Raw genomic sequence first — 16,288 nt, 5'->3', positions numbered from 1 at the left:
AATAGAACGAGCTGAAGAATAGTCTACTAAGTAATAAACTAGAAAAGCACTCGGACAGCGCAGTACTCCGCCAAGGCTGTTCATTCCCCCATATGGCATTGTAAGAAATGCAGCTTTTTTTAAAAATAAATGCATAATTTGTTTTTTACTTATTGATGATCAGAAATCCCATCAACATAGAATATGTCCATTTAATACAGATGTACCCACAAACAAAATGACCTTGATCTGAGCACAGGCGCGTGTTATGCATGTGTACGTTATGTACAAATACCGAATGACGTAAACTAAATATGTATTGAAGGGACTCAGAAACACCCCCACAATTTAATCAGTTGTTCCTTGTATCATTTCTGACAGATAAGTCCCAATAGGTCCGCAGTGTTCATTTTGTAGTAGGATCACAATCATGTGATTGTCAGCAGGCAGCTGATGTAGTGTTCACTTGTCATGGTTACAGTGACACCATGCTGCTATCTCACAATGATACAGAAATCTTTAACAAATCCATGGATCCAGGCTATAAACTGCATCACTGCCAAAATCTGATCACTTGGTCCTTGTGTCATTTCTGACCTTCCCTGAAAATTTCATCCAATTGATAGAATATATCATCAGTGATGTAACCCAGACAGACAAACATATGCCGATCATCACATAACTAAGTTGCGTTCCTTAGTGGAGTAATGAAGTTTCTAATAAATTAACTTTCTGGTTCAATTTTGCAGGGATGCAGCAAATATGGAGCTACAGCCTGCTCCTGAATGCAACAATGAAGATTGTTGATTTTGCAAAAAGCTCTCAGTGAATGACAGCCACACTAGCATTCAAAAGTTTGGGGTCATTGAGACAATTTCATGTATTACATGAAAACTCACACTTTTATTCACGTGCTAACATAACTGCACAAGGGTTTTCTAATCATCAATTAGCCTTTCAACACCATTAGCTAACACAATCTAGCATTAGAACACAGGAGTGATGGTTGCTGGAAATGTTCCTCTGTACCCCTATGGAGATATTCCATTAAAAATCAGCCATTTCCAGCTAGAATAGTGATTTAGCACATTAACAATGTCTAGACTGGATTTCTGATTAATTTAATGTTATCTTTATTGAAAAAAAGAAGATTTTCTTTCAAAAATAAGGACATTTCTAAGTGACCCCAAACTTTTGAACGGTGGTGTACATGGTGTGTATAGGTCTGCAAATCAACAGGAAGCGGTTCTGATTGATCACCTTTATCCAACAGTAAAACGCTTTTATTATGATGGGAGTAGTCATCCGGAGGGCACAGTTAATTAGGTTAGTAATGGTTTGATGATTAGGAAAATGATGTGGGAAATTTTGGATAACGCTTTGCACCGCCATCATACAACACCAAAATGTGGGAAGAGCTTTTTTAAGACTGGTGTTATTCCCTCCACTAGAGTTTCTGAGAGTTAAAGGACCAATGCTGAGGCAGTGAACCTGATCTGGCAGCACTTGATGGACTAACACATCTTACTGACACATGATGATGTATTTTCCTTTAATTTATCACTTGTTAGCAGTATTGAGAGACGCTTCATATTGATGGAAAAACATGGTTTGTCAAAAACAAAGCTAAAATATGTAAAACTGACAAACATAAATCACATGATCGTTACATGAACCCCACTGTTTTGTGTTATGTAAAAACTAAGATGTCATTTAAAGATTGATTTTAATTGCCAGTGATGCAGAAAGTCTAGTTTTCCATCTAAATGCAGAGAACATTCAGTGTCTGCTGTAGTAAAATTCACACAATATTATTATGTCTTCTGTGACGGGTTCTTATATAAAACACACTTTTCAAATACACATTCACAACTTCAACTTACATGTAAAACATGTTATATTTATTTTGATGTAACATTTCCAAACAAAATTTTTTAAATCTGACAGGTGTTATGTGCCTGTTTAAGAACGTTTTGGACCAATACTGATATGTGATTTCAAAGCCTTTATCGGCTGATACTGATGTCAATGCAGATGTCAAAACTGTGCTTACCAAATCACCACAACAAGACAAGCAGTCAGAATGGTTTTACAGGACTCCATGCACCTTAATTCGGCCATGAATATTACAAGAGGAGAAAGCTGTTGGTCTCTTAGACTGTATAGTCAATCCCCAGTAGTATTTTGGTATCAACTGCAGTGTATCCAGAGCAATTAGTGTCAAAGCACCAAAGCAGTCAGATTCACAATTTTTAAATTTTTTTTACTCAATAACTGATTTAAATTGAAACCGTTCGTTTATCCCATTATTGCATTATTTTCATCCTTATATTACTGTGAGTGTAGGTATTGTAGAAAAGCATAATTATTTTCCTCAGAGTAAGATATCAACAGTAAAGTTAGACAGAAACTTCAATATCATATTAGCGCTACTATGGATACCCAGTCTGAGTTAGACCGTACAAACTCTCGAGCAGTTTTCATTTCACATGTATGTTTCATTTTTCATTTGAAGCGTACGTTTTTCTTAATTGCTGAACTGTAACAAGTGATCATCCACTGAGGATCATTTGGATGTAAAGGACTGTATGTTCCACCTGCTTTCAGTCCGTCTTATTCAGGCAGCAGTCCCATCCAGTTTCAGACCAGCCATGGACTCAGAAGCCGTTTCCTCTTCACCATCTTCTTCTTCTTCCTCCTCCTCTTCATCTTCCTCCTCGTCATCATCCTCATCATAGTCGTCTTCTTCGTAGTCATCATCCTCTCCGTAGTCGTCCCGGTCTCCTCCTCCTCCAGACGCTAAGTTCTTCCAGTAGGCGTCGTACCCCGACGCTCCGTCGTAGTCGTCATCGTCGTCACCACCAGGCTGGCGGCCGAACTTCAGGGTACGAGCTGCAGAGAAAACACAGACTTGACATTAGCTCTGGTTCCATTTAAAGAGGTGATGAAGTGACAATCATCCATCCATCTATTATCTATACACCGCTTAATTCTCATTAGGATTGCGGGGGTTGGAGTTTATCCCAGCTTACTGGAGGTACGTGTCCACAGGATCCATCAATTTCCCGCATCCCATTCAGTGTCTATGTGAAATGCACCGCATTGCATGCTGGTCCTGTTGCGGTGCGTTTCAAGCTGCAATCTGATACATTTCCCCAGGGATCATTTGCATAAAGTAGACTGAGCTTCTACTTTATGCAAATTCAGTGCGGCAAACAGAGATCCGACGCATCGTGAAACTTTCGTCAAACGTCTAAAATAGCCGTTGTTGAACTAAAACATAGACAGATTCAGCAGCTTATTTCTCGACTCAAATGTTTTCAGAAATACTTTACGGTGAACTGTTTTCATAATAAAAGAGAAAGTTTGCAACCGAGCCGCCATGTAGTCCGACACATCGGCCGGACTGAAGCTCAAGCACCGTCATGTGACCACCTAGTGACCCGCCCACCAAGAGGGCAATTTTCAGATGCAGTGCATTTACATGCAAGAAAAACGGATCCTGTGGACACGTACCATTAAGGCCTTGTCCACATGTAGCAGGGTTTTTGTAAAACCGAATATCCTGCCCCCTCCGTCTAGAAAAAAACTTACGTACACACCACCTCGTTTTTAGAAAAAACTTCATCCACACCTAACCGCATAAGTGCGTTTTTAAGCACATTCATAAGCATGCCAGACCTTTAGGTGGCAGTAGTTCCCCAAATCCTAGCAAGGTGGTGGAGAATAACCTCCTTAACGTCGTCCTTCGCCTGTGTTGTTGAATGTGGAGCAGTATCTGGGCTTGTAAAAACAAGCAAGTAAAAAGCGCCTGTACAAGAAACAGCGTCCAAAACCTTGTGAGAGCATCCATACTGTTACCGAATGTAAACACAGGTCGCATATGTTACGTAAGAACATATTTTGTCGCAGGCGGTGACGTTTCGAAATGCAAAACCCCGTTTACTGATGTCCACATGCAGACGCATAAAACGGAGAATTCGCAAATCTTCACTTTGGTCGGAGTTTTTAAAAAGAATCGTTTTTGATGACGTAAATCTGCATTTTCGTGTGGATGATAGGCCGAATCGTAGAAAAATATCTTCGTTTTGTGAGATACCCGGCTACGTGTGGACAAGGCCTAAGGTGAAGGCAGGGGACACCCTAGACAGGTCTACATATAGTGACAAACAATCACACTCACATTCACACCTACAGATAACTCAGAGTTACCAATTAACTTTAGCATGTTTTTGGACTGTGGGAGGAAGCTGGAGAACCTGGAGAGAACCCACACATACACAGGAAGAACATGCAAACTTCATGCAGAAAGATCCCAGGAAGGCCGGGACATGAAACAGGGATGTTTTAGCTGCAAGGCAACAGTGCTAACCACCCGTGCAGCCCTCATGTTAAAGTATTTCAGATTAATTACAATTTATTTCATCGTGTATCACTTGGTTCTTCTCATATTACCATCACAGCCACAGAGCCAGAAAAACACACAGCCGCTGTCACAATGACTGTTAAAATACTTGTTTACAAAATGATCTAAATAGAAAAAACTGAAATAAGTTTGGATACAAGATACTTCTGCTTTGGATGATGAGATTTTAATTAGACTACAGATCAACACTGGGGAGCAGCTAACCACAGAAAACATCTTAATGATCCTTTCATGTGTTATTTCTTGTTTTGGCAACAAGATGATAAAAAATGTGAATGTTCTAAAGTCAAAATGATTTTCAACTCAAACTCTGTCTCACACTCGAATGCGTCCAAATTGACACACATAAGAGTCACATGACAGCAGTACATTTAAAAGAGTGTTGGTGTTCTTGTGACCTCAGCTCTGATCTTTTGCACCTTTCACTGTGTATTAACCCTCCTAATGTCCTCCCAGCTGCCATACATTTTTTGTCCTCTGGGGTCAAAATGACACGGCCTGGTTTGACTGTTATTTAAAGCATATAGCATAAATTGTCAATCACTTCTGTGTTATACCTTTAGTCTTACTTCAGTCCAGCCCATTACCACAAATTTTTCCTTTTATTTTGGAATTTAGGGCCAAATAGACCTTGTTCCATAAAAGTATACGACAGCAAAAGATTTTACTTGGGGTCAGAGTGACCGCAAGGACAATACGAGGGTTACACAACTATATCCAAGGTCAAAGACTGAATACAACAGTTACATCACAATACACTTTGGTGACCTGGAAACATTGCTGTATTGTAAACTGAGGTAGTCATAGTGTGAGGGCCATTTGGTCAAACGCACCTCTTTGTTGTCACAAATAGGTAAAAAATGTGTCAATACAGGCATTCCTGTAGCTCAACTGGTTGAGCGAGTGACCCATGAACAAGAGCTATAGTACCCAACGCAGTGGTCATGGGTTCGAATCCAGCCCATGGTCCTTTGCTGCAGATCCTGCCCCTATCCTTCTCCCTGCTTTCCTGTCTCTCACTACTGTCCTACACTACCATTCAAAAGTTTGGGCTCACCCAGACAATTTCATGTATTCCATGAAAACCCACACTTTCATTCATGCACTAACATAATTGCACAAAGGTTTTCTTATCATCCACTAGCCTTTCAACACCATTAGCTAACACAATGTAGCGTTAGGAAAAAAGAACAAGATGGTAAGCTTGAAAACATGGAGTGGCAGCACAGTCTCCAGACTTAAACCCCATGGAGCTGGTTTGGGATGAACTGGACAGAAGAGTGAAAGCAAAGCAGCTTACAAGTGTCACACTTTTATGGGAACTTCTGCAACCGAGTTGGGAAGAACTTTCTAAAGAATATTTGATTTCCATTGTGGAAAGAATGCCATGAGTGTGTTCAGCTGTTATATCTGCCAAAGGTGGCTACTTTGATGAGTCAAAAGTTTAGAATACATTCTGGTTTCTAAATTGATTTTTTTAACATAATTTGTTTATTTGTTCTATGCTTTCATTTCAGAGTGAGACATTCACATGCAGAATTTCCAGTTAAAAAAAATGGAAAAATTGGGGTGTTATAAAACTTCTGACACTTTTTGTAGTGTAGTGTGAATATGTGAAAATAGTGCAGTTTTTGACACTTTAACATATAAGAAACATACACCACCGTTAAAGAGTTTGGGGTTATTCAGATAATTTCATGCTTTCCATGAAAACTCACACTTTTATTCATGCACTAACATAATTGCACAAGGGTTTTCTAATCATCAATTAGCCTTTCAACACTATTAGCTAACACAATGTAGCATTAGAACACAGGAGTGATGGTTGCTGGAAATGTTCCTCTGTACCCCTATGGAGATATTCCATTAAAAATCAGCTGTTTCCAGCTAGAATAGTCATTTACCACATTAACAATGTCTAGACTGCATTTATGATTCATTTAATATTTTCATTGAAAAAAAATGCTTTTCTTTGAAAAATAAGGACATTTCTAAGTGACCCCAAACTTTAGAATGGTAGTGTATATACCAAAGCCTAAAAGGCAACTGTGAACTAAACTGTGTGTAAAGGGTGAAGTGAAGCTGATGTCAATCAAGAAACATGTCAAGAAACATGCTGAAGTGGACAAATAAGTTTCACAGGAAATAATTTTATAGTAGTTTAAAGTTCTCTCCAATCTCTTTCTGTTTCACTTTTAAAAACATCAAGCAGAAGTCGAGACGACTTCCTTGAAACAGCAGCTTTGCAGGAACAAAAACAACCATCACTCTTTTAAAGACTTAAATGAGACTCACTGGACATGCTGAGGTCTTTGGTCTCCTGCGTCTCGTGGCCACACTTGGGACACGGTGGCGCTTTGCCTTTCTCCTGTTTGAAGACCTTACTCTTGGCGTGGTCGTCGCAGTAACAAGCCTGCAGGTGCACAGAGGACTTAAATTTGAAATCGTCACATGGAAATCCTGCAGCACGAACACGATGTTCATGCACAGTTTTTTGCTCCATTTTGGCGTATAAGAATGCAGTCCAGTGACTGCTCAGGCCCGTTTGGACGAGTAAATTCATTCATCCACATCAATCTAAAGAAACAGTAGTTGATACATGACTTAAGATAAGCAAAGACAGTGCAAGCATTTAGGAAATGTAGTACGAAAATAAATGTAAACCAAACTATACATAAGTACTAATTATAGAAATAACATGAAGAATTGCACATGCCAGTGGTAATGTACAGATTCTATCATGAATAGAAATAGTGACAGAAGTATTAATATTGCACAGATTATTATCTATATTGCACTGATTTTACACAAGTAGAAAAATACATAGCATATATGTTTTAGCACATGTAGAAAAAGATTGCATATGAAGGTGTGACATCTACAACATTTATCTTCAATATCTGGATCTATTCCTGAAAGCCAGAGTTTAGAAAGATGAGTCGTGTGCAGTACTGTAAAGTTACGAGGCCGAGTGATGTGGTAATATGATTTGTCATGTCATGAAGATGTTCATTTGAATGAATTTTGGAGATCAATGCTCCTAGGTGATGATTTAAAATAAGCAGATGGACCCGATGATGTTACTGGGGAAGTAAAGGAAACTGCAAAAGGGAAGACGTGTGGTGTCTCATCTGGAAATAGCTGGAAAAAATTACATTCAGGGATTCCAAGTACTTTATCATCCCATATGAACGAGCTTGAGTATTTTGACCCCAAAAGCCAGTCGTGGGTTTGAAAAGCATATCATCGGTTTTTAAAAAAAAAAAAAAATTACACCATTTAAGAGCAGTAATAAAAACTAATTTTCTGCTTTCTGACGTTTCTTGAACTACTCGTTTAGGACAAGATGATCTGTCTTAATCAAATCTGAGTTTTCTGGACATGAAGGGCTCCACAAGTGGGAAAGCACGAGATTGTTAAAGAATAGAACGAGCTGAAGAATAGTCTATTAATTAATAAACTAGAAAAGCACTCGGAGAACGCAGTACTTCACCAAGGCTGTTGATTCCCCCATATGGCATTGTAAGAAATGCAGCTTTTTTAAAAATAAATGCATAATTTATTACTTATTGATGATCAGAAATCCCAACAACATAGAATATGTCCATTTAATACAGATGTACCCACAAACAAAATGAACTTGTGCTGAGCACAGGCGTGTTATGTATGTGTACGTTATATACGGATACCGAATCACGTGACCTAAATATGTAGCGGGCAGCGGGAATTGATGAGACTCAGAAACACCCCCACAATTTAATCAGTTGTTCCTTGCATCATTTCTGACAGATAAGTCCTGATAAGTCTGCAGCGGTGGATTTGTAGTAGGATCACAATCGTGATCATCAGCAAGCAGCTGACGTAGTGTTCACTTGTTGTCATAGTTACAGTGACGCTGTGCTGCCATCTCGCAATAACACAGAAATCTTTATCAAATCCGTGGATCCAGACTAGGGCTGCCACTAACGATGAACTGATGAATCGTCTGAATACGACATCCGTGCTGCATCGTACATATATTATATATGCACGATACAGTGCGGATGTCCAAGCTGTATCGTGCATATATAATATATGCATATACTATATATGCACTATACAGCACGAATGTCCGTCCATGTTCAGCGCTCCACTCAGACGGTGATTTCTGTTGCATTGCGTGCTCTCTTCCGCTTTTGATGACGTATTGTGCTCATACGAGTCTCGATTCATCGTTAGTTGCAGCCCTAATCCAGACTATAACCTGCATCACTGCCAAAATCTAATCACTTTGTCCTTGTGTCATTTCTGAATTTCTCTGAAAATTTCATCCAAATCCATTAGTCCATTTTTGAGTGATGTTGCGAACAGACAGACAGACAGACAGACAGACAGACAAACCAATGGCGTGTTTCTTGAGAGAGTAAAAATGTGCCAGAAACCAACTAAAAAATTGGTAAATAAAAGGATGGATTGGAAGAAGTTTAGAAATGCAGGTAGAATGCTCATTTGTATATTTCCCCTACCAACCAATAAAAGTGTCAGACCGCTCCAACTTCAGTGTGCGTATAGGCATGAGTGGGATTTTAAGATAGTTATAGCTTTAAAACAGACTTGAGAAAATGCACAGGAATTATTTATTATTACTACTATATTAGTCAGTCAGAGAGTGTCAGGTTTTTTGCTTCAGTGGATTCTACAACATGTTTGGATAAAAAATTTTTCCTGAAATGCTCATGTTTTCACAGTTACCATGTCTATCAGTTTCTTTTGAAAGGTTGGTGCTTTTCTTTTGGTATCAGTTTTCACTTATTTGTATTTAATTTATACTTAATACAAGGTCAAAAATAAAGACTCAACCGTTAAAAATATGTGATTTAACAGAAAAACCCTATGCGGCTTTATAATTCCACCTCTTCGCCAGAGATGCCATGTGATCATTTTGCCTAGCAGTAATCCTTAAATGCCAGCGGCATAACCAAGTTATTTTTAACACTTCAGAGATCATGTAACAAATGTTGAACCAAACAGCTTCTCTAACCCACTGAAGGACGAAATACTAGGTCATGTCCTCCGGCAGCAGTGTCAGCAAGTCCATTTTTATGTAATTGGAGCGCTCTCTGTCAACACTAAATTCCTGTATGGTCAAAATATTTCCTGTTACAGGGGAACTAAGGAAAATCCAAAGGAATCAAATTTCAATTGGTTCTGTCTTATCAGTCAGGAGATGTGGGTTGTTGATCTTCTCTGAGGAAACAATCTGTGATGTGGGCCGATAAGATGGGTGCAGTTTTAGATAAAATGCTCAGCAGTGCTGCCCAAAGAGCAGATAAACATGCCAGTAAATCTTCTGACAAAGATTTCGGCTCCGTTTTCTCTAAAGATGAGGACAGGTGTTCCCTCACCTTACAGCGCAGGCAGGAATGCTGGCCCAGTCTGTTACAGGAAACACCTAAAGTACAATGTGAGACAAAGCAGAACAAAGTGTAAACATTCATTTTCTCTTGACTGCACGCATACCCTCTGGATATCATTCTCTAGAATAAACAAGATACGCTTCACTTTCCCCACTAACTTCCCTGAATGACAGAGTGGCAGAAAAAGTGAATGACTCACATTTGAATGTTTCTGCCTGGAGAACTTGGCAGCTTGCCTGGTGCTCAAACTGATCATCCTCACACAAGAAGTTTTGACAGAAGGAACAGCGGAAGATTCGTCCTCCTGTTCAGGAAGGTAAGCGGTGGGTTTCAGTGTCTCGCTGAGGTGAGCGGGTGAATTTCAATCAAACAGGTGGAGGGCTCACCGTGATCCCAGACACTGCGATCGCATTCGATACAGTCAGCATCAGTCAGGGGACAAGCGCAGGCATGAGTGCTCAGACATTTCCTACCGTGGCACACCCAGGCTTCACAGAAGTCACACACCGCCCCCTTGTGGACAAGAAGAAGCTCAGAGGAATAAAAAGCTGAAGAATTGTAAACCATTTTTTTTCTGCGTATACAGTACAGCCAGAATGACTTCCAACATGGTGACACAAAGTCCAGCTGATATTTAGAGTTATGCATTCTGCTTTCATAATGATATTTAAATTATAAAAGCGCATACAAACCCTATATAATCATTTATATCATATTTGATACATGAGTTTCTGAGACCTCTGTCTCATCCACATGATAAACTGTTTCTTTAACAACTGTATAGTATATAACAGTATATAACAGTATATAACAGTATATAACCTGATACATCTATTCTGCCTTCTTGTGGATCTTCATTCCATTACTGGCAGCTGAAGTCATATTTTGATCCTTTTCAAATTGGCTACTCTCATTAAATCATCACACACTTTTTTCAGGAAAATCATTGCTAATTTTCAAGAAGTAATGGTAAAAATAACATCTAAATTCATTTTTTAAAGTAACTACTTTCTGCATTGAAAGAATGCACATTTACTAAGTAATTCATTGTTTATATTTCATGTCTGTATCAAATTTGAAAAAATTTGATATTAAATTTGACTCCAGGTATATAACGTGCTTTTTACTGAAATGTAACATTTTTGTAATGTAATCTACATTATGCCCATAAAAATACAAAGACACACTACTTAATTACTGAATGAAATGTCATCTTCAAATGCATTTTCAGTATTTATACAGTAACAATTCCTCTGAAAACATAATTGCTATACTATGTTGACCTATTTTGAGATGTTAAAAAGACTAGAGGAAGAAGAAAAAGAAATTACACTAAAAATGTCATCAACGAGATACTGGATGGCAACACAAGTGACATGGAGCAGTTAGAAGATGAGGAGGAGATAGAACGGGTTCTAGGCATGTACATGGGATTAGTACATATGTCCAGTGTGAGAGCCTACTGGGAGATGGAGACAAAGCTCCCTGCAGTTTGTTGCTTTTTTCTTTCTTTTAATTTTATTTATTAATATATTATTTTTCTGTTACGAAGCCTGTCAGCTCATTCAGTGCTATTTACTGGAGCAAGTAGAGTTCTGCATTAGATTGTTGTGAGCAAAAGATTGCCAAAATTGACATAAAAATATGTCATAAACAAAATTATATGGCTTTTTTGGGGGGGGTTTGTTAAAAAAAATTAATAAACATCTAATTTCCTCCAAAAAAATAGAATTTTCTGGGCGTTTTTTTAATGGGTCAGGCTTTACAGGGTTTAATCTTTAACACTGCACACCTCCACAGGACGTAACAGAGAGTGATAACGAGTAAAAACATGATGCACATGATGATAAACACTAATTGTGCCCAATTGCGGAACAAATTTTCCAATTTTATTAGTGTAGATGTTTGCACATAATACTTGCTCAATCTTATTCTTTTCATTTTTGTTCATCGCATCGCTATCATCGCTAAGAAACTGCACACCAAATCTACCAAACCTCGAGGATACTGTAGGAGCACTACTACAATTCTACAGTTTCATTTAGCTTTTATCCAAAGCGACGTACATCTGAGAGTAGAAACAAGACAAGCAAGGATCTAGTCAGAAGAAAACAACCTGGATAAGAGCCATAAAACAAGTCCAAGAGTGATAATAGGACCGTGGCGTCTACAGGCAGTGCAGACGTAATACTATTCTAACTACTGTAAGTGGTCTGCTGTCTCAAGGTCACTTATTCTGTCTTTTTTTCTAGATTTTAAAAATTGCTGTATAACAAACAAATAAAAGGTACATCTCACATTAAAACCACACACAAAAATACCCATTCTGTGTGAATACTGTCTAATAAAGCATATTCAGAAATTGCAGAAATGTCCCCATCGAGGTTTAAAAGCAGGGTTCAGTGTTGCAGTGAACTCACCACCATGGCCATTCCAGTGCTGTGGACCCCCGGATGCTTGATGACACAATCTGAAGACTTCATGCATTTGGTTTTACCTACGAACATACACATTAAAACTGTCATGCTGATGTCTTTACAGTTATCTCAGATTGGCCCCAGAGCCATAAAATTCAGAAAAGAGAGACTGCATTATAAGTCAAGGGGTGAATATTAACAGACTGACTATTTACAGTACATGGCAGAAGATAGAAACTGTAAGATAACACTCTCCTCCAAAAGTACTGGACCAGGGAGGCCAATTCCTTTATTTCTGCTGTAGACTGAAAACATTTGAGTTTGACATCGAACGATGAGACAAGAGATCGACATTCCAGCTTTTATTTCCAGGTATCTACATCTGGAGCTGATACACAACAGAAAAGACAGCATTATCTGTAACGGAACACCAATTTTTTGGGTTTTTTGGTGAACAAAAGTATTGGAAAAGATAGACTTACAATAGATTACAGTGAGTAAGACTTAATATTTAGTCGCAAATCCATCCATCCATCTTCTACACATCGCTTTATCCCCATTAGGGTCACAGGGGGCTGGAGTTTATCCCAGCTGACTTAGAGTGAGGACAGGAGACACCTGGACAGGTCACCAGTCTATCACAGGGTTAAACATAGAGACAAACAATTACAATCACATTCACACCTACAGACAATTTAGAATCACCAATTAATCTCAGCATGTTTTTGGACTGTGAGAGGAAGCTGGAGAAAACCCACGCATGGACAGAGAGAACATGCAAACTCCAAGAAAGATCCCAGGCCCAGGCCAGGATGTGAACCGGGGATCTTCTAGCTGCAAGGCAATGATGCTAACCACCGAGCCACTGTGCAGCCCTGAAATTAACCATCTTTGTTATATTTTTGGTTGAAAAATCTAATTGATTATTAAATAAATTTGCTAAATGTGTATATATTCTTAAATTTGCACTGTTAGTATCCTTGTGTTCTTAAGGTTTTTTTCTTATTTCTATTGTATATATAGTGTATATATCTTACAACTTTAATTTATAGATGTTCTCCTGATTTTTCTTACTGTCACATTGCAACTTTCCCCTTGTGGGACTAATAAAGGATATTCTATTCTACGCTATTCTAAAAAGGGGAATACTATGGGGGCTGCACAGTGGCTCGGTGGTTAGCACTTTCGCCTTACAGCTAGAAGATCGCTGGTCCACGTTCTGGCCTTCCCGGGATCTTTCTGCATGGAGTTTACATGTTCTCCCTGTGCATGTGTGGGTTTTCTCCAGGTTTTCCGACTTCCTCCCACAGTCCAAAAACATGCTGAGGTTAACTGGTAACTCTAAATAGTCTGTAAGTGTGAATGTGAGTGTGATTGTTTGTCTCTATATGTAGTCCTGTGATAGACTGGTGACCTGTCCAGGTGTCCCCTGCCTTCACCTAAGTCAGCTGGGATAAACTCCAGCCCCCTGTGACCCTAATGAGGATTAAGCGGTGTATAGATAATGGATGGATGGATGGATGGATGGATGGATGGATGGATGGATGGATGGGACATTCAAAAGATAACACTTTTTGTGCTGTCAGTAAATCACATGCAAAGAACAACCACCAACTGCAACGTAAACTACCACCCTCAGCAGAACAATGCACCCCAACACATCGCAAAAACTGCTCAGGAGTGGCCCAGGGAACACGACAGAGCTAAGGTGTTCACCCGGGTTCCACACTCCCCAGATTTAAATCTTACTGAGCATCTGTGGGACGTTCCAGGATCAGTGTGATCTAGGTAGGTCCCACCCTCCAACCCACAGGACCCACAGAATTCACAAGACATCCCCAGAGGTCCTGTGTCCATGCCCCACTGGGTCAGAGGAGTTTTAGCAGCATAAATGGGACCAACACAATATTAGGCAGGTGGTCATAATGCTATGTCTGATCGGTGCGTATGCTGTTTGTAAACTGTTGAATAGGTGGTTGATGTCAGGGTCAAACATAAGCTGAGAGTTTCAGAAACATTTTGAAGTGACTTCACACAAATTTAAACTGATCATAAGATAGAGTTCACGTAATAACGCAATGATAAATGTCAAATATTCCACTGCAGGCTGTACTCACCACACTGAGCGCATATCGGCAGCTTCTGTACTGAATTACAGAAATAGCAGAAAGCTCTGTTCTTCTGCTTTCTAGCAGATGGAAAGATTACAAAGAAGAAAGATCACTGACCAGTCACAGACAATCAGCACCTGAATATGTGTTATGTAAAGTAATGGAGTTGCTTACCTCTGGCATTTGTCACATTCCTACAAATCAAAAAGACACACAATAAAGTCATGTCATGTTTTGTTTAGGCATCACTGCTGTACTACTGCTAGGATCATATAGAGGAGCTACACACCATGTTGGAGTTGCAGGGGTGTTTGGCCACATCAACATGTTCCCTGTTGGCTCGGATCTGTTTCTCTCGCTCTTTACGGCTCTCAGCCTTTTTCCGGGCACCAGTTTTCTTTTTGGGCATTTCTGCTCAGCTCACAGCCGGTTTGGTTTCCTGAAAACACGTTACGCAAACTGCCAGCGTTAGTTTCTATGTAATTAAGCTAACTGAGGGTAACTGTGAGTTATTATTTCACTTATGTTATCGATAAATACACAAACAGTATGATCCGTAGAGCAGCTAGTTAGCACACATGGCACATTATGAGGACAAATACACACGAAAAATAAAGTTTATCACGTTTTTCGAAGTGTTGGTTGGCGGCAGCAGAGAAACTGAGCGACATGTCACATGGAAAATAAATCACATTTTAATTTTGACAACAGCTGAACTACTGGAATATAATAATTACGCTCTCAAGGAAGGCCTTCGGCGGCTGTTACACGCAGGTTTTATGTAAAATGAGCGATTATGACTTGTAAAATATTTACCAAAATGATCCGTAAAGCCACTGCCGGTAGGTCCGTCTCGAAAATGTGTCCGCTGAAACACCACGCCGAGCCAAAGGTTCCTCCGATACTCCCAGTTACCTAAATAAATGTAGAGATAATCTTTGGGTTGCTGATAACCTTATGTCGACTACGGGCTGTACAGACAGGACAGCACTATTTTTATGAGATAAAAAAAATAAATAAACAAAAACTTGCTAACACAGTAAAATAGATTGTGAAAAAGCCATATAAAGCTATTTTGTGGAGAAAAGAAATGTCATATAAAATTTTATATAACATGCTTTATCTGTCTGCCAATGTTCATTTTTGGCTGATCCACAATATTTAATTTTAAAGCCCGATAATACTGCTGATTTTATTGTGCTTACCTAAAATAAACAAAATCTACATCCAACTTTCTAAATTCGAAAAAAGTTTAACAGCTGTATTTAGGTTTTGTTTATTTCAGGTGAGCACAATATTTAATTTCAAAGCCTGACAAAACTACTGATATCATAGTGCAGACCTGAAATAAACAAAACCTAAATCTGACTTTTTAACTTAAGAACAGAAGACAATTTGCAAGCTTTATTTACATTTCTGTTCAATGTACTTTCTTGTGAAGACAAAGTTGAACTTGTTTTAGCTAATAATATTAATGTAGTTTAGTAAATTTTACAATGAATAAATACGTTTACACAAACTTAATTGAAAACAAGATACAATTTTGATATTTCTTTCAGTGTCATTATAAAATCTGTTTATTTATTCAGCATTTAAAGGCAAGGCAAGTACATTTGTATAGCACCATACATACTCAAGGAAACTTTACATAGGCATAAAAGTACATATAGAAACAAACATCACATAAATAAAAAGTGGTTTTAAAGCCACTAAAAGTGCATTATAAAATACTAGAATGAATAATTAGGAACTAAGATTATTAATCTGAGAAGGCTTTAGTAAATATTAATGTTTTCAGGCTTGATTTAAATAAGTTGACAGTTTTAGCAGACCTCAAGTATTCAGGAAGTTTGGTGAGAGGGTGTTGATATTTCTAAAAGCATACTCTAGATCTACCTTTTAAGTCAGGCTTGTGATTGATTTGATAGCATTTATTTAGTACTCTTCTTAGAACTACTT

At 38.7% G+C, this 16,288-nt stretch overlaps 1 protein-coding gene across 1 annotated transcript; it reads right to left on the bottom strand.

Moving 5' to 3' along the window:
* Positions 1–1,858: 1,858 nt before the first annotated feature.
* On the bottom strand, positions 1,859–15,272 carry znf330 (zinc finger protein 330). Its single transcript, XM_023270673.3, has 10 exons — positions 15,146–15,272; positions 14,619–14,768; positions 14,504–14,523; positions 14,336–14,406; positions 12,222–12,298; positions 10,188–10,314; positions 10,001–10,105; positions 9,790–9,836; positions 6,701–6,818; positions 1,859–2,871 (listed from the first exon to the last, which is right to left on the bottom strand). Exons 2-10 carry the CDS (start codon positions 14,736–14,738, stop codon positions 2,597–2,599), a joined length of 960 nt encoding a protein of 319 aa, XP_023126441.2. The 5' UTR covers positions 14,739–14,768; positions 15,146–15,272; the 3' UTR covers positions 1,859–2,596.
* Between the last annotated feature and the right edge of the window lie 1,016 nt (positions 15,273–16,288).

Source organism: Amphiprion ocellaris, chromosome 4, assembly GCF_022539595.1.
Source record: "Amphiprion ocellaris isolate individual 3 ecotype Okinawa chromosome 4, ASM2253959v1, whole genome shotgun sequence".
Taxonomy (NCBI): domain Eukaryota; kingdom Metazoa; phylum Chordata; class Actinopteri; family Pomacentridae; genus Amphiprion; species Amphiprion ocellaris.
This window is presented reverse-complemented; position numbering and strand designations above follow the sequence as displayed.